Raw genomic sequence first — 19,801 nt, 5'->3', positions numbered from 1 at the left:
ATTACCATGAAAACAACGTTTTAAATTACTAACTAAGTAGAAATACTTTAATCGTTTTGCAGAGTTTGTTTGGTCGATTCTGGTACTCTGATATAGACACACAGTCCTCTAGAGGAATGCCTGCCACATCCTGATCTACCACAGTCCAACCACCACCAATCAGACTTTCCTACCACAACTCGGAGCACTTCAAACTGTTACGCTGTTGACTGCGCTCAGTGCTGATCCATAAGAATGAAACAGAGCTACAAGGCCCAAAGATTGCTAATACATGACCTTCTAAGAGAGATAAGCTGAGAAAGCCTGCTCTATCGTCACCACACAGTGAGGGCTATAAAGGCTGAGCTCTAGCCTTGTTGTCTCATGTGCTTGAGGGTTCAGCTAAAGCAGCTCTTTGCAGCTCGAATTGTGTCTCTGCACTCCATTTCGAAGAGATTCTGCCAGACAAGTAATTATGTGGTTAGCCTTGGCAAGTGGTGGGGGATAGCTGATTCTTGGTACAACTGAAGGACCAGAAGCCGAAGGCTCCACTAGCCAGCTACAGTGATGCACTGTGTGGCAAACCGAAACCAGTCGGGAGCTACACTCCCTCTTTCCGAGAGGAAACTGTTTAAAGAGCCACACAGAGTCTCCTGTGTGCATGTGTGTGTGAATGCGATGCAGCGAGTACTTTTACTTAAGAGTGCAGGGATAGCCTAGGTTCACTGGGTTCAGCCACACTATGAATCTAAAGACTGCTTTGTATGCATGTGCTGGGTGTTTGTATGTGTTCAGGGGATTAGATTTAAGAGTTCCAAACTCTAAAAAAGCACAAAGAAAAATCTGTCACTTACTGACCAAATCACTGGCCACTATCCTCCCTAAGCAGACACAAACATAATTTGGATTAACCCACAGACCTTTGCATTGTTGTTTGGGGCATTTATTGCCCTCCAACAAAATCAAGTCACTTAAAATACACTGAAAAACAACAGGAGCTGACCCAAAGTGCTTCCCAGTAGTCCAGCATACAGAAGTATACAAGTGTACAAAAACACAGTGAACAGAAACAGTGATAAGACTGAACAGAGTGCCAAAAAATATCAAAGACCAAAATGTGCAAACATTGCCTTTATCCACTGTATTGTGGAGAGATTTAATGATTCTATTACCATGCAAAACAAATTCTAATAGAAAGTGACAGATCTAGCCTAATGCCTACTAGTACATACGGAAACCATATGGGCTTGTCATCATAGTAAAGACAGCTTCTGCTGCTCTAATCACTCCGACATAGCAGATGCACAGACTGAGGCATTATTGGCAAAATTAAAGCTTCTTCCCCCTTTTTCACATCGTGAAACAGCTGTCCAAAATTTGAGAGTGTAAACTGGAGAGAAATAAGAGAACAAGGGAGAGTGGGAAAGAGAGTGCAATGAGGAAGGGAGCAATGGTCCAAAGTCATACCCCAGAGCGAGTCAGATAAGATACCCCAGAGCTGAGGATTAAGTTTTTGATCCAGATTTTAGTCTGGATTTGGAGCTTTTTCCGCAAGCTGGGTCCATCTGAAAGTCAGGGTTTGCTCAGCGATGTCATGTTGTTTATGTGCGTATTTGTAGGAAACAAAGCGACAGAAGAACGTGTTTACGGCTCATGGTCGCTTGGTATTCAGAGTACATCGCAGCCGGTGCCAACCACAGTAGAAGCAGTTAGCCAGTCCGGCAGTATCAATTTGTCAACATATCCCAGCAAAAATCCTCTAGGGCCCCTGGGAGCCAAAGCAGGGTATTGGTATGAGCGTAGAGTGCCTGGGGTGACCCAGCAGGCATATTTAGCCCCATTTACCATATTTACTAGCATTACAACAAAAATATACACACAGCTGCAGCGTTATATTAACAGCTGCTATAGGAAAGGGTCAAAGACAGTGCATGGCACGCAGCCTGTGTCCTCTGAATCACGAGTCAGCTGGAGGCTGAGACGACATGCAGAGCATGACATGAACACACACACATAGACACACACAGACACACACGAACATATCAAGACAGGACTAAAGCTTTCCCTGACCTCTGACGTTCAACGCTGCATCCACCTACCCACATACACCCTTAAAGAGCGCATACTCAGGGGTATGATAAATTCACAAACTCTCATCCATTAAACATAATAAGGTGCAGGTTTTCTGCACATGATATATATAGTATGCAGCACACACTGACAGGCCTTACAAGTAACAAACAGTGAGATCTCGGGCATCTCTCTGACGCTTACCACACAGTGCATTTATAATTTACTGTGCATGTACTTTCTCTGGGATGTTCTTACTCTTCCTATTGGGCACGGAAAAAGATATAACTGAGGAATGCAGCGACCTATAACATGCTGTCGCTTTATTATGTTGAAGAAACTGCAAAAAGCAATTTGTTCTCACATTTGTTGTGGAAAGCTAACTCACTCTTTGCATTTATGCAAATTACATAAATTAGGGTGGAATAACCTAACTAGGTTTCACTTTTTTGATGACTGCATTGTCACCAGGTGGGATAAACTGCACCTAAAAGACAGAAACCACTGCAGTGCACTGCATCTACCTGTAAGTCACGGCCACACACCTAATACTGCAACTTTTATTGCGTGAGATGTAAAAGTACTTCCTTTCACAGTTGGTATTAAGGGCTATATATATATATTAGCTATAGAGAGCAAAACTACAACTGCCTTGGTTGTAAGCATACTTTTTAATGTTGTATTGGTGGACATCTAAGAGGATTACCTTACTTTTTTTGAGCCAGCGAAAAGTGGCCACTCCAGAAACTGTAGTTTCTGTAGCACTTCCATTCATTTTTCAGCCCTGGAGGTCCTGTTCAAACTACAGCTTAATTTCAAGGTCCTCTTACCTACATATTCTGCTGCTTTTTGACAATATTAAGCAATCCTTATTAGCAGATGGCGCTTGGTATAATGGAAAATTTGAGCATTAAAATCTCCATGACCAAAATGAGCAGCCTCCATCTGCTGATAAGGAACATGCTAGAGGGGATCATGTGAAGTAGTAGCAGATAAAGTCTCACTTGTTGCTCTCGTCTTAAAATTGCCTGTGTCAAGGCAGCAGGGGGAAAAAAGTGGACTTAGACATCAAAGATCTGACAAAGAGCCATTCTTGCAACATCCTTGCACCAAATCCCAGAAAATGACATAATGCATTTGTGGACATGGACTACCATAAACACCAACAAAACACAAACAAGGATGATCAAAACCAGGATGGCAATTTACAAGGAATATTTGACATTTTTGGAAGATCTGCTTGTGAATTTTCTTGCTCTTGAGTTATAAAAAGAAAAGATTAAGCAGACTGTATACTGGGAGAAACAGAAAGCCAGGCTTTATTCAGAGGTAACAAAATCCTTCACTCATAAACATGCTATTATCTATTTAGCACATATGACAATTTTGACATTTTTGGTTAAACAGGATTGTGCAGGAATAATTTCAGTTAAAGCAATGTAATACTCACAGAAGGTCTAGCAAAAAACGCACAATAATTTAGAGAAGCTAATAATCCTGCTTATTAATCTCCCTCACTGCCACTGGACATAATGCCAGGGAAAATATAGTTCTATGCCTTTGATTGTTCTTTGTACCTTACAGCAACACACTCACATCAGGCAAATAGCTACCAACTCATTACACTCCCCCTCTATTGCTGTTAAATTGCAGTCATTTGTGTCTTTTAGGCAAATAGACTTGAGTGCTAAGCAAGCAGACATGCCCTGGCTGAAATATAATTGCCTTGACCAAATTTCTTTCTCAGCAGTTAAGAAAATTATATCTGCACAGTCTATATACCTCTGGAGCAAATGTGCACGAGCCTAATATGAATAAACACACCAACTTGGTCACACGCTGAAAATCATCCATCCAATGTATACGCCAGGATTGGTGTACTTCCTTTTAAGCCCCACAGAAGCTCTGCCCAGACCTCTAAAAAAAAGAGGTATCATCTATACACCAATTAAACTGAGAATTGTCTAAAATTGTTCTTGTAGGCCTAGTTGCCACGGCAATTAAGCAAAGAAACTTGAGGACAAAGAAAAAAAAGAAGAAAATCTCAGGCTGGCTATTTGGAGGGGCACGCGAGAGGAAAAAAGAGCAGCATTGTTCTCTGTTTGAGCTCATACACACAAACACTAGCAGAGTGCTGACACCAATAAGCAGTCAATGATTTTCCTAATGGTTCTCCTCTATGGAAAGCCAATTCTCCTGAGGATGCTTAAAACACTGAAAGCCATGTGTAAACTCTACTCCTGCTCAAACACAGATATAAACACAAACACACGCAAGTCTAAAACCTGCCTTGGCAAATTCTCAACCTCCATTTAACTTCTCTTTTTCTCCTTTACAACAAAGTGCATGTGTATGGATTAACCTTTCCTCTCCCTTTCTTTTGATATGCAGGCATACCCAGTCTTTCACCTTTAGCAAACTCCCTGTAACGGCCATTGCAGGAAACACAGAGGCCGTTATACATGAAGTATAACTCATACACGTGAGCTTGGGTCTTGAGAGTGAAAAACATGCAACACTTGAGCTAATTGTTAAGTGCTATTGTGAAAAAATGACCAAGCTTCCCTGTTTACTGAAATAGAATCATGAATGCTTTATGTAGTATGTATCCAAAATGTGTTTGATATTACGCTTGCACAATCACACTTCCTAATTAACTTCTCTTCCTTTGCCCCCTGTTTCCTGCTCACACATATACATGTTTTTTTTTGTACAGTGTAATTTCTCTATACCTCTGAGGCCCTGTATCCAATGAAGTAGAACAGAAACTGGAAGTATAGCTGGAGACAGATGAGAAGGGTGAGTAGTGGAGAGCACAAAGTGAGGGAAAGTAAAAGCGAGAGGAAATGGGAATAAAATAAGTGGAACGAGAGCAATCGACAAGAAAGAGAATCTAGTGAAAGAGCAGGTCAACTCAGGCGGTGGCAGTGTGGAAGCGTCTACGGAGCGTTGCTGATGTGATGGCATGATGATGATGGTGTTGATGATTCACCGCTGGTAGGAAATCAGAGAGAAGAACGTATTATTATCACGCAGCTCAATTACACCGCAATTTCTCCCCGGCAGCGAAAGCCTCTGCAGGGCTCCTCATTGAAGCTGATTTGGGAGGCCTGCGGCGTCTGGAGGACCAGAGAACGACTCAGCAGTGCGGTAAGACATCCCCACTTGAGAAGGGAGAAGAAGAGGAGGCAGGAGAGGACGACCGGGGAGTGAAAGAGTGGTATGAAGAGACTGAGCGAGTATTTAAGGAGAATGGTGAAAAATATGGGAGCGTCTGCGTCGAAATCTCATGAGCTCTGCACTTAAAGTGTTCGGCAGAGTGGAAGCAGGCAGGAAGGACAGACAGGATCTAAATGCGCTGCTGATGGAGAAAACACCTGTTCAGTTATGGGTACCAGCTCTCCGGCTGTTCCCGGTGCTTTAATATGAATACTGAAGAGCAGCTATTCAGGTGGTGCTTTATAATTTTATTTACTCCCAAAGTGTGTGTATGTTATGCATGAGCCAAGGGAGAAAGCAGAATGATGAAAACCTTTGTGTCCATGCAGTAGGGGTGTGTACGTCTGTGAGAGGCAGATTGCATGTGTGAGTGTTTTTTGTGATTCAGGACAGAGACCATTTTAATGATTTTATGCATTCTGCTGTTGCGTGCCTTTAGCACAGAAGGGACACTGAAGAGTGTGTGGGAGTGTGTATGCACATGTAGGCATTTTATGTAGGTGTTTGCATCTACTGGTGCATCCCTGCTGTCTCTAGTGTACCTGAGAATTTCCTGTACAGTGGCTACCCGACAGCAAGGGCAGCTTCAGCTGAACTGTTACAATTGACTTCATGGTGAGGGATTACTTAATATGACCTTGGCAATAAACTCTCCCGCATAACATGTCATGATCACGATTATGATTTGTTCTTTCAAACATCGCCGCACTTTACGATTTTATCACAGGAGATAACCTCTTTATGTTAGTGTAATCTGAGCACATTAATTTTAATCTAACATATCCTTAATGTATCTTTAATGCTGCTTTTCTAAATATTTATTTGTAAGAGATTAATTAAACCACTCTGTGCAATCTAAATAATGTTCAGAATATTGTTGAATTAATACAACTAGGGCTTCAACCAAACATTTGACTATCCAGCAACTCCTTTGTGGATTTTAATTTTAAGTTTTAGTGTTACTTGCTCTTGTTCTTAATTACTACAGACTTTCATATCTAGATTTAACTCCTTTTCAAATGCCTTTAACTGTTTTTTAATCCCTCTGCTTTGTAATGACTGTTCTCCAATTTGTGACTAAATGTGACTCAGTTACCCCCATCACACCATATTTGACTATTTTTCAACAATTTTTATTCTTGACTGCTTGATACAATCAACTTGATTTCCAACACAGCAGGTTTTCAGGTTTCAGCTCTGTTGAATGTATGACTCTACCTGCAACCTGCCACGGGCCAAACCATAACTAGCTGGTCAATGCAGTTAAACAGGAAATGGTATTTACCTTAGGAGCTGTTGGAGACCAAACTCAAGCTTAAACCGGGACACTCATGAGGAGAGAAAAAACTCACACAAATAATAGTCCTAGTTCGGTTTTTGTTATGTTTATGATCTCGTGTTGATTTTATAGTTCTCCTCCTTCAGGTTTCTTAGTCTTTAACCATTCTGGCCATTCCAGTTTTCTGTCTTCCTGCTTCAAAGTGTGCTGTTTGTTACTGTGTTTGGCATTTCCTGTTTTATTTTGTTAATCATAATACTTCCTGTCTTTGTCTCATTCATTTCTCTAATTCCCTAATTGTGTCCTAATTACTCTGGCTTGCTTAGCTTTGTGTTTCTTATTCTGTCGTTTGTGTCTTTGTTTGTCAAGCATTCAAGAGCAAAGAAAATTTTAAAGCAAGAGAAAAAAATAAAAAAGACTGATTTGGGGTAGGAAGCACAGTGTTGTGGTGCACTATTGCCTCATAGAAAGAAAAGAAAGTGTACTTTATTGATCCCCGTGGGGAAATTCCTCTCTGCATTTAACCCATTCACTCAGTGAAGCAGTGGGCAGCCATTGGGTGCCCGGGGAGCAGTGTGTAGGGACGGTACTTTCCATCCATTTTGTGTGGAGTTTGCATGTTCGCCCAATTTCTGCGTGGATTCTTTGCGGGTGCTTGTGCTTTCTCCCACAGTCCAAAGACATGCAGGGGGTTAGATTAATTGGTAATTCTAAATTGAATGAAGGTTTGAAGGGTTATCTGTCTCTAAAGGGCGATCGTGGCTCAAGAGTTGGGAGTTCGCCTTGTAATCGGAAGGTTGCCGGTTCGAGCCCCAGCTTGGACAGCCTCGGTCGTTGTGTCCTTGGGCAAGACACTTCACCCGTTGCCTACTGGTGGTGGTCAGAGGGCCTGGTGGCGCCAGTGTCCGGCAGCCTCGCCTCTGTCAGTGCGCCCCAGGGTGGCTGTGGCTACAATGTAGCTTACCATCACCAGTGTGTGAATGTGTGCGTGAATGGGTGGATGACTGGATATGTAAAGCGCTTTGGGGTCCTTAGGGACTAGAAAAGCGCTATATAAATACAGGCCATTTCTATTTGTGTCTTATCTGTCTCTGTCGCTGCCACAAATTAGCTATCTGTCTAGAATGTACCCTACTTTTGGCCCTACAACAGTTGTTATAGGCTCCAGCTCCCCCACAACTCCCCCACAAGGGGAAGAATACATGAACGGATACATATTATACTGATACTTATAGGTGAATTTAAATCATACTTTTGCATTATTTTGCAAATAATGTGATGTTGTTCTTTAATATTCACCTGCTTGCATTTTTATTATTTAAAGTAAACCAGGTAGGTGACTGCCCCATTGCATGCATGGAGCTTGCATGCTAGAATTTTATCCATGGTTAATACAAAGAAATATCCTAATGGAACAACTTATCAGTCAGAGTGAAGAAGTAAACCAGTGGAGTCACACCAAGTCAGTTGTGTTGAAACATCAAGCTGAGATTATTCTTTCAAACATCTTCCTCAGTCTAATCCCAAATCAGAGCTCTTATTATATATTTACGGTTGATAAAACCTGCTGATCACTGTCTTGGCACCAGATTTCCACTAAATCTAAGATTTTACCAACAGAGAGAAAAATTACAGACCTGAACCCTGAAGGAGTGGAGACTATTTGGGCTCAGGTTAGTTTCCAGAAACGGTCTCCAACCACAGAAGTCTATGCCAGTGGGACTCAAGCTACACTAACAAGCCTTCAAACCAAACCGGGTTCCCCAGAGGATTACGCTGGGATTTGAGTCGACATCGGATTTGTAGAAGGGATGAGACATTCATCTTTTCTTTTTTCCATCCAACATTTCTTCTTCCAGCTTTCTTCTGTCTTACATATCTGTCTTTCTTTCTCTGCATGTCTCTATCTCTCTTTTCTTTCCCCTCTGACTTTCTCTCTTAATCACGCAGACAAGTCTTCTGGGCTGTTGGCATTCAGCTCCAGTTGTGAGAAGAAGAAAAAAAAGAGGAGGAGGAAGAGGAATAAAAGCACTGCTGTCAGTTCTTCTTCTCTTGCTCTACGGGACTGGAAGGACAAAAGCTTTCCCTGACAGACCGGATAGCCCTATCTCTACCCAGCCATCATGTCTTTACCCTGTGTCTTCACCACACCGCCATGTGCTCTTTTCTCTTTCTGTCATCCTCCCTCCCTCTGTCTTACTACAATAACACAGTACATGGAGATTAGTGTATGGCATGTTGAGGAGGAAATAGCAAGGCGCTGGCTCATTGTCAGTGTCATTAGTACGTGTGGGCATGATTACATGTTAATGTATTTGCATTTTACATGTGGACCAGTGTGTTGCATGTTGCTGCAACGATTTAAGGGAAGTGGACAGTCTGTCATGTGCTTCCTCATTGACAAGACTGTCATCCTAAGTAAGATGTGACCATTAGGGTTAAAAGAGGAACAATCTCCATACTGTTTAATGAGCCACAGCAAAAGCTCATTCATGGTGAATGCTGCAGGGTATCCAACAGAGATGCTACATATGCAGTGTGCAGTGTCATCAAGGCCAAAACATCAGCAAGAAAAGAGACGTGAGTGCCAGTACAGAAAATCTGACCTGCAGTTTCTCATCATGTCTACTTGACAGCCTACACCAGGAGGAAAGCAAATCACTTACTGTATGTTCCTTTAGAAAAAAGATAAAGATTACTTGAGTTTGTGTTTTAGCAGAAACCAGCTGCAGAAATGAGTTGTTAAATCAATCAAAAACTGAACTCAAACAGTTTGTGTGCACCGGTGGCAGAGATGATTTTTATATTTAAAAAAAAATAGTGGGTGATAATTTCTCACAGCGTTTAGTCTTTTAATGGCCAATTTTCTTCAAGCTGAATGTAAAATAGGCTTTTTAACATCAAATCAGAAAGACTAAGATAGCGCTTATGACCTCAGTATGTCATCATCGAGTTTATTTTCTCAGACAGCACTGCTTCAGAGATGCTCACACCTGTTTTTATTAATCAGCAAATTGCCAATCAACCATGATCGTGTAAAAAAATTGGCAGAATATTTCTCAGTTACATCTAAGACTCTCACGAGATTTGTAATTTATTAAGCGTTAGTAAATGAAAATCAACAGGACTGCGCTTGAGTTTTGCTAATCTCTGATTACTGTGCATGGTAATATGTATTACTTTTGTTTAACTGAGCTTCAAACATCTAGCTTTGTCAGACTGATTGTTCATTGTTTGTTAAAAAACATTTTTACATATGGAATCTGAGTTTTTCAGTGGGTGGCATTCATCTCTTTACTGTTTACACAAAAAATAAACGCTCTTTTTAAAGGGATAACCCTGAAACTCAAAAACAGCAAGATTAAAAAAAAAACAAAAAACTGGTATAATAATCCCTCCATATGGCGAGGTTCTAGTCCAAACCAGTGTTTGTGCGTGTATGTGTGCATTTATATTCAGCCTTTAAACTCTGTGCTAAATATTAACATGGATACCCGATTTTAGATAAATCTAATTTCACCCCCCCCCCAAAGTTCGTCTCTCTGTCTCTCCCTCCCTTAAGGCTGTCTGCTAAGCCTCTTACCTGTGGGATTATTGGCAACGCTACGTATTTTATAGCTTTATTCATCTGGATGATGCGTTATTAATGTGTTGGGGAATGAAACCATCTGTAACGACAGGCAACGGATGATGGGAGGATGAAGGGCAGGGTGGGTGACGGAGAGGTGGGGTGGGGTATGTCACACTGAGGCAGGAGAGTTGGCTGGTCTGAAGTTGTGGTGTGTAGTGATTTCTGTGTATGCAAATGTCGGGTTGACGCAGAGCTGTAATGAGTGATAATAGTGAGCTTTGTTTGAGTTGACGTGGCGGAAGCACCATGAACAGTAGTTATGAGCTTTGATTGTGCAGTTTTACAGATGAGGCAAACAAAGGCATCAAGCAGAGCACATCACACACAGAAACACATCCATATACAGAGTCTAATGTGTTGGCACATTACTCTGAGAGTGCACTGAGAGACACCGAAGCTGATTTTCTTTCAACTTTATCCCTTTCAAATTTATGGGAAAACCTGCATAAACGAGTGAACAAACATAACCAACACAACGGCATCTACACAGGACACAAAGACTCACAAAGCACTTTAGGACTGGAGAAAGCTTTTGTAGTTCAAATAGCTTTTGGAGGAAGTTCACACTTTTTGTGTGTGCACTGCAGGAAAAAGGAACTATCAGCAAAAGAACAACCTGATGGAGTGTACTGTAATACATATGGATTTAAGTGCGCTTGACCTGATGCAACATCAACAACTCCCATATTTCTTTTAAAAAAATGTAAAAGTTAGCTGAGGTACTATAAAAACACTTGGGAAGCAATTGTGTAAACAACAGATAGCTGGGTAGCACATGTAGAAATGGACTGACAGTAAATCCAGTTTATATTTAGCTTTCATGCAGCTGAGAAAATGCATGGGCTTGAATTGTTATTAAAAAAAAAGACTTGATTATAAGGTTCACAGAAATAATATATACAGAAATAATAAAAAAATAAAAAGTGAATTAAATAAATAAATAAGAGGCAGGTTGTCCATAGTTTTGGACTTTCTAGGGCAAAAGCCAGGTCCCCTTTGTCACTGACTTCATGTCATTGCTGTGGTTGTAGTTATTACTATGCCACCCATTAGCTAACTAACTAATAAGTTGCAGATGCAAATGCAATATGAAAAAAAATATCAATGACAGGTATATAGTTCTTAGGGGTTTACCGCAGTTGGTGTTAACCCTCATGGACTCCCCAAAATTCAGCCCGATTTTGGAGTGACACGTTTGACAGTTTTTCGGTAAACGGGAGAATAACATTTAGATTCTCATTCCTCTTGTCCAGAAAAACAGTCATTAAGGAAAAAGCTGCGAAGCTTGTCTGATAAGCATCTGCCTTGTCATTACGGACGTTAACCTCATCAGTTCGATTTTTCATTAATTTTTGATTGACTAAAATGTCAGCGTCGTCATCTTGCATGGAGATCGACCATCATCTCCAACCAACAGAACAAAAGAAACATCATTCTTACGCTTAAATTTGAGAAAATGAAAATAAATAAAAGAAATGCACTTGCATAAATTTGTTGATCTATTAAACAATTATCAAAATTATTGCTGCTGATTCCGGTTTTTTTTTTGTAAACTATAGTAGAAACCTACCGGACAGTGAGTTAATTTCATGATGCTGTTAGCCCTTTGAACTGTTAAATAATTAATTAATGGAACACGCTTGATGCTCATCTCCTAAGCAAGAGTCAAGATGACTGACAGGACTGTGTGAGTCATTCTTCTCTGTGTTCTGCTCCTGATAAGTATGTTTCTCATGCTGTGACACCTGTTGAATAGTTAAATGGCTGTTCCTCCTTTGCACAATGTCAGTGGAGAAGAGGAAGACAAGGGAGCGAATGCTGCAAACTGATTACACTGAAAAAGCTTCCAATACATGCATAATGTGTGCTAGGAAGAGTGTTAAACAGGGAAATATCTGTGCTGTGGATTCTATGAAACTTTCAGTCTCCATGCTACAGAGCACATAATTAAAGTTTTAGGATGCCACACTGACACTGACATTTTTGCCTTTTAGTAGGCTCAGCTTAGTGAAATAACATGACAGGGTTTTAAGAGTATTGCATTATGATAATGATAAAATGTTTTTTCCGTTGCTGGAAGAAGCACCGGTGTCACGTATACAAATTACACTTCAACATCAAAGTGTCTTGGGTTTTCGATGTGTCTCTTTCAAGTCTGAGGTGCACACTTCCTCCCTTAGATCTGAATATGTTCCCACCTCTCTCTGTGACTAAAGGCACTTAAAAAAAGAAACTCCCTGTGTGTAAAAGCACAACCACAGTTGGATGCACTGACGGGCAGGCTGTGCTTTACTTTTGCCTCATTACAGGATTAACAAAATAACACTTTATTGATGTAATGATTGAGACGTTTGAATTTTTAAATCACACAGTGCATCTTCATGGACTGTAATTATGTACGTTCAAAGGTCTGTTTAAAACAGAATAGCTCGCACTCTACAACGATTTACTTTAGGGGAGTGCCAATTTAACTGACAATTACCACTGTGAAAATGGCTTTGACAGGATACAAAACCCAGCACTGACAGTGACTGGTGCATGAAGAAGTGATACCGCCAGGAAGGCAACGTGAGAAAGCACTGAATTTAAAAATGGAAGAAGGTGAACAAGCAGCTTTTATCACAAAGTGAACAAAAGACTTTCAGGGAAGGACAAATGAATATTTTGACCCTAAACTCATAATACAATCACACTTTTGTATTACTTCACAGTGATTTACAGTGCATGCCTGAAGTGTCACAGTCAAAAATCAAATTTGCATGAATGACAATTAACATGTGAATGAATGTAAAAGGTGTACCCTGCCTCTCGCCCTATGACAGCTGGGATAGGCTACAGCGCCCCCCGCGACCCTGAAAAGGATAAGCGGAAGCGAATGGATGGATGGATGAATGTAAACACAGCACACAGTCTAATCTTTAACTATCTCTGCAGACTTGCCAGTTCTTTACTGCTTCACTTGGGGGGATTTAAGCCAACATTACTGTCAGTTAGGTGAGCGGCTGTATCTTAATCTATTATTTGTTTCACCGTGGTGTAAATCTGAGCTGCTCTTTCATGTTACACTTTTTAAAAAGCTTTTTATCATTATTTTCCAGTGTTTGCTAGCAAAAGGGGGCACAAGAAGCACAAGCAGTGGACATTTCTTGGAAAAAAAAAAAGAACATTTGCTCATAAATATAGACAACATTAGCACAAATGCAATCGTTTATCCTGTCTGCTCTTTAAACTACAGCACTACATGTATATGTACATTCAAAAAGGGAAATTTGAAAACAAAAAAATGACGCACACTCTGTGTGTAGCTATAAATTTCTAAGTGCATGTGGGTGTTTGTGGGGAACTGTTTCCCTGCACGCACACAACATTTTGGGTGTTTGTTGAGCGTGCTGGTGTGTATGTGTGTCAGTGTGAGTCAGCAGTGTGATCACGGACACAGTGTTGGTTATGGTGGTGGTAGTTGGAGGATAGATGGTAGCAACAATGGATTTTAACAAAGCTCCTAAATATGACAAATCTAAGGTGTACATGTGAGGCGGTGTGCATGATGGCAAGATGAACGTTGGTCCCAGCATGACTAGAGAAAAAATGTTTCCATTTTAAACTTGATGTTAATTCTGACACTCTTTAAATCCATTTTAATGACAATAAAATATTGATATTCAAGCAAAGTGTGGCCAAGGATGTGAACACCTAGAGATACAGCTCACAGGACAGCAATCGGAAGCTTCCTCCCAAAAATTTTTCCCTAATTTGAGAGCAAAACTTGTGTTTTGCTCCGACTCAGAACTAACAAGGCCTTGTCAATCACAAACAATTTGATTAACATATCTGCTGTTTTTTGCTTCTTTGAAGAAATTGGATATACACCAAAGCCAAATGTGTCTCTGTATTGAATATCTTTATATTACAATAAAATTTATAATAATTTGAGGTTAAGCACATCATATATCATCACCACACTGTGGAAACATGTTGAAAAAACAGTAAAAAGACATCTCCAGATGGTTTGTAATGCCATATTTGCTATTGGAAACCATTAGGAAAACTCAGCACAATGGAAAAAGTGTACATCAGTGGTAATGTTACGTGTCTTACCATGACTAATGGGAAAACTCTTTACAACACGTGTGAGGTGGACACCCGCTGGGCACATGGGGATGATGATAGTATATGACTAGTGCAGCAGATGGAAAGAAACCGCTGACGACCAGATGTGAAGCCAGACTCTTTTCAGAGCTTTCCTCAGTCTGCTGCTGAAGGTAGATTGGTTTAATTCTGGCACATTAACAGTTTTTCACATCTATCACCAGCACCGCCTTAATAAGCACCTATTAATAATAATCATGATACCAATTCTTGTAATAAACCGATGTCAGGCAAAACAAGACAGACTAATTAATACGTGCAGAACTTTTTGGTCATGAATCTTTAACAGGTAGCCACAGCGTGCGTGAAAAGACAAATTCAGAGCTGACATAATATCACTCGTGATTAAATCCAGTTATTTGTGAAGGAAAGCCGTGGTGTCTGTTGGACTAGAAAAGAAAATGTCTACACTCTCGAGCAGAATTTCCCTGAAGAGACACGACAGGAAACAACCACTAATGACAACTGTAGCTCCTGCCTGCTGGGATGACACATCCAATGTTTCCATCCAACACAAGTTATCACATAGAAATTCTTCTATTGTCATACTGTAGCTTGTGGCTCATTCTATTCTGGATCAAAATGCTGCTATCCCCTCTCTCTGATGTGGTGACTCATATAGCATCAGTTAGCAGGTGCTTATGCATCAGCCTTAGGCTGGACAACCAGCCACAAGGCGAAAAAAAAAATGCAGCGATTAACCAGTGTATGTGGCCGAGAGCACCAGTTGAATTTATGAATCCGGGGGGGCCACCAAAGTGGAGAGAGCAAGCAGAAATCCGACAGGCATGGAGCAAGTGCGCTCATAGGCTGTACTGACTGGATACAGGCTGACTGTATGTGCTTTAACAGTCATATACATCTGGCAGATTGTTTTTAAAGCAGCGAGGAAAAAAAAGGTCTTGACACCCAACTGTTACTCTTATGTCATACATGTACAACACATTAAAATAGATATAAAACCATAAAGCGTTAGAAGATAAACTCACTAAGAAGGACCACTGTCTACACAGGAGTTATGCAGGGATATTTCATTAGAGGATTCTCTGTCAAAAAATAGAATACTGATTCAAATATAACCTTGCTTCGGCGTGACTTTGCATTGCGGAGATGCCGGCAGGTGGAACTCAGTGTCCCACCACATGAAGCGAGTGAATCACTAGAAAATCTGCGGAGGAGACAGATGATACAGTGCACGGCTCTGAGAGACTGGCTGTCGCACAGTGTATCAAACTACATCAAAGCCTGTTATCTACTGGTTGCATGGTGGATGAGGAGTGGGCTACACATGAATGACTGGCAGCTTTATGAAGGGAAACTACTGCACACATGCCAGGAACAACGGTGTCCAACTTTTTCAGGGCAACCTAGCTGCTTGACAAGAACCCCAGTCAGAAGCTCGGTTTTCGAGAATGTAATCTGATACATCAGGTTGTGAAAATTAATCAAACGATGTGTGGAAGAACTGTGGAACCGTTCAGTATGTTAGCCTCTGGCAAAAAATGTCATTTTGTGGAACCTGCAAATAAATATTTGGATTTGTAGAAGCCAGTTTTTTTAAAGATTTTCAAAGAGTCAAACGTGAAATTAGATTCTCTAAATGACTGTAAATGGGTACACTCCCACAGGCAATAACTTAACTTGATTTAGTATTATTGATTTATTCATATTGTTTTGAAGATGTTCATTATGCTGGTCTGGGAGTTTGTTTCGGCTCCACGTCTGTCTTGTGCTTCGTGATTCACGCTGCCACAACCAATAAAACTGTTCCTGTTTTCACAAACAGGCTCTCTGTACACTCCAAAACTACTTTGCAAATTAGGTTATGTTTCTATTTGGCCTGCTGCCTGAGACAGTGCTGCTGAGCCATGCAGCAACTGTAGTTGACTTGAAATACCAAACAGAGCATGACAGGTATAGGCTACAACCTCAGCCACTGACTCTGCTATTAAAACAGCCTTATTTAGAGAAGGATTTACCCCTCTGTGCTATTATTCCACACTGGAGAGAGCAGCGTGTGTGCGGGCTGACTCCAGATTTCATACTCAGCTTTGGCATTTCAAACTCAAGTCTGGACACGAGTGCGTTCATTTAAACGGACGTTCAAACGGTGCAGTGTGGCTCCAGACCAAAGCGAGCATCCAGGATGCCAGTCTCCCAGCACTGGTAGAGTAAAAAAAAAGGGCTCGCTTTGCATCTGACATCCTATCATTTCCTTGCGAGACAGCCTTTGCTCTACTGACAACAATTCAAACACTCATTTGGGCCCTGCCGTGTGCGTGGAGATGTTTGACCTGCCTGCCAACCCCATTCATCCCCGGCGAGACAGTCTTTTTTTCGCGGGGGATACGATATGAATACATCGGCAGCGCCTCTGTCTTACCGGCTGCTGTGTGTGGCGAGACCCCCCTCTCCCAGGCGGAGGGAGATGCTGCCGCTGCTTGTCCCCGTGCTGGAAATAGTGGCTGCCAGCGGCTTTGTTGCCCGCGACCCGGTCCCTCTTCTCCCGCACGTTTGACCCTCCGTTTTCTCTTTCTTCCCCGGAGTCGAGGGTGCTGAAGTTCCACACAATCAGCGTCTGCACCAGCAGCACCGTGAGGGCAGCTATGAGCGCGGACCGCGACCGTCGGGCCAGCCTGCGAGCACACAAGCCGCCGACCATCTTCGCACCGGGCTGCACGGAGCTGGAGGACCGTCTGTGGCTCTGCGCAGCGCGACGGGAGGAAAGAGTGGAAGTAGAGGGAGGACGAGGAGGAGGAGGAGGTCGTGGTGGAGAAGGAGGGAGGGAGTCTCGGTTTTACGGCGGCTGAGGCGAGGAGAAGCGTCGAGAAGGAGACACAGGGCCACCGTGTGGTGAAACTCGGTGAGCTTTCCAGCAGCAGAGGATGCTCCCGGCATCTGTACGGCTGTCTCTGCTGTTCACTGTCCGTGAGAGGAACTGAAGTCTCATTTTTCATCTTTTAAAGGAATTCAGGTAATGACTAAATAGCTACCTGCAAATGTTTGAAATGGCCGATGTCACTATCATTAGAGGGCAGAAAACAGCCGTATTAGTAAGGCTTAAATGGGTTCTTGTCAGACACTGGCAGCTTTTATCTAATGCACCCCAGGGCCTTTCTGGGTTTTAGAAAGATTATCTCCTTTGCACTACATTTGCTGCAGCCCAGCTGGGATCCAATAGGAAAATTACATTTGTCCTCCCCCATGTGCTACAGCTGAATAATGAAGCTGGTGATTTGCCCCCAGTCCAAAATGAAATATAATTTTCATTATGGGGGCTGGTCATCTGGTCAACTGTCCTTTTAACCAATAGACCCACCTGCTGTTCACACTAATCTTTCACCCAGTAAGATCTGGAAGAGTGCTGGAGATGGTGGCTGCCCCGAGAAGAAAATGTACAGTTTGGACTTTATGACGATATTAGAAATTCATAAAGTCTAGCACAGATTTATGCTTTTAGTACTGGCTGTGTGATTATGTCCACACAGCCACTTTTTGTTTTTTTATTGTTACTGTGTGGAAGAGAAGTGCTCATTGACTGGTTACCAGTGTTGGTCAAGTTACTTGAAAAAAGTAATCAGTAACTAATTACTGATTACTCCCCCAAAAAAGTAATCCCGTTACTTTACTGATTACTTATTTTCAAAAGTAATTAATTACTTAGTTACTTAGTTACTTAGTTACTTTTTAAAAACACGATTTACAACCTGAAGAGGTGATAAAGTGATAGATCTTTCAGCCCAATTCTACTTTTTCTACATAATCCATCATACAAAATGTAATCAAATGGAAAAGTCTCTTTTTTTAACTTGTTTTATCAGTTTTAATCTTTTAACTTTATGCATCAAGCAAAACATTTAATTATATGCAACATTCTCTGACTTGAATAAATTAGTTTAACATTTAAACCTATTTTCTACACATTCCAGCACATAAAATAAAATATTTTTTGTGTTTTCACTCACTCTTTCAAACAGATGCAAGTAAAACACAGCAGAAAATAAATAAAGTCAAAGACTCAGCGGTCCTTTTGCTCTATTTTCACCTGTAAAGCAGGAGCAGGGTAGGCGGAGGGTTACCCTGGTGCAGGTGTGCTGCGGTCAGTTGAAGAATCCGCGCGAGTGTCTCTGTGAGTTTCCCATCACGTCGTAGCTACTCGGTGCTTGCTCGGAAGTTTAGGGGTTTTTTTCGCTGTAAAAAGAAGTTTTCTTCCCACGCACGATGGACGCTAATGTTTTTGTCACTTTTTATGGAATCAAACTCAAAGTAAGGTCAGTACTTCCACACTTTAAACGCTGCACGCTCATACTCTCTCCCGCACTCGATATATTATCCATTGTTGATCTGCACACAGCTGCTGTCACCAACGTCGCACTTGCTTACGTCACTGTCATGAGACATTCTCGCAAAAAAAATCACGGTTTTAGTAACGCAGTAACGCAGCGTTCCTACGGGAAAGTAACGGTAATCTAATTACTGATTTTGCAATAGTAATCCCTTACTTTACTCGTTACTTGAAAAAAGTAATCAGATTACAATAACGCGTTACAAGTAACGCGTTACTGCCCATCTCTGCTGGTTACTGTAGCACACCTTCTGCCATGGATTTAATGAGTCTCTCGCTCTCTCTAACGTTCTTCCTTCATACCAGCAACATAATTACGATTTCAGAATAGACTGAGAGCAGGATTCACCATCTTACCAAGGCTTTTCTAAACCCTTTGATAGATTCAAGATGAAACTATTTTCCCATCCTTCAGTTCGTTGGTAGTTTATTTTATTTTGACTTGTACAGTATTTCTGAGGAAACCTCTCTTTGGCCACTCTCTCTGTCTTACACTTTCTTTCTCTCTTCTAAAACGCTCCATGGTTCCCAGGTTTTTTATAAATGACAGAAAGAAAGTAATAATATCTCCTCCAGCAGGCCTTTTTATACACAGCAGGCATTTTGACTTGCCATTGTAGAAAAAGCGTAGGTGTTGCTAAAAACATTAAAAATGGCTCAAGTGTTCCAGTAAGTCACAACAGTGACCCAGCATGAAGAATACCAGGAGCCTGGAACTGAGGAAGCTGAATAGAATTCAGTCATCAATAATTTTATTCTTTTACAGCTGTGCTTTCCCTGCTGTGACATGCCAAAATGACTTATGTGAAAAATGCCTGTGTTTGGAGAGTGGAGCTGTCCTAACAATCAGCAGGTGGCGAATATTCATGCAAATGGCACCAGTTTGTTATTATTATTATTATCTTAAATTTACATGCAGCTTATTGCGTTTAACATCTCACTCATGAGAAAAAAACAAACCACTAGAGACAACCAAACTGAAAGTGAAAGCACTCAAAGCTTTTAAAACAGCAAAATTAGCAAACATTTTAAACTTTTTTTTTGTTTTTTTGTTATCGGATCAGATTTGACTGATTATTATTTTTTTACATATTGTTTTTTTTTTTAATGTCCACATAACCATTAAATT

The 19,801-nt window shown here is 41.2% G+C and overlaps 1 protein-coding gene across 1 annotated transcript in view; it reads right to left on the bottom strand.

Moving 5' to 3' along the window:
• Positions 1 to 17,158, bottom strand: part of xylt1 (xylosyltransferase I) — a 77,843-nt gene extending 60,685 nt beyond the window's left edge. The window contains exon 1 of the mRNA XM_085460188.1: positions 16,711 to 17,158. Within this exon, the coding sequence (XP_085316314.1) occupies positions 16,711 to 16,989 (279 nt within the window). The 5' untranslated portion in view covers positions 16,990 to 17,158. The remainder of the gene's footprint in view (positions 1 to 16,710) is intronic.
• Between the last annotated feature and the right edge of the window lie 2,643 nt (positions 17,159 to 19,801).

This window comes from Copadichromis virginalis, linkage group LG6, assembly GCF_057382275.1.
Source record: "Copadichromis virginalis isolate Kocher_CV1m ecotype Utaka linkage group LG6, C_Virginalis_male_GT1.1, whole genome shotgun sequence".
NCBI classification, from domain to species: domain Eukaryota; kingdom Metazoa; phylum Chordata; class Actinopteri; order Cichliformes; family Cichlidae; genus Copadichromis; species Copadichromis virginalis.
Note: the sequence above shows the minus strand (reverse complement) of the source record. Positions and strands in the feature narration are given on the sequence as shown.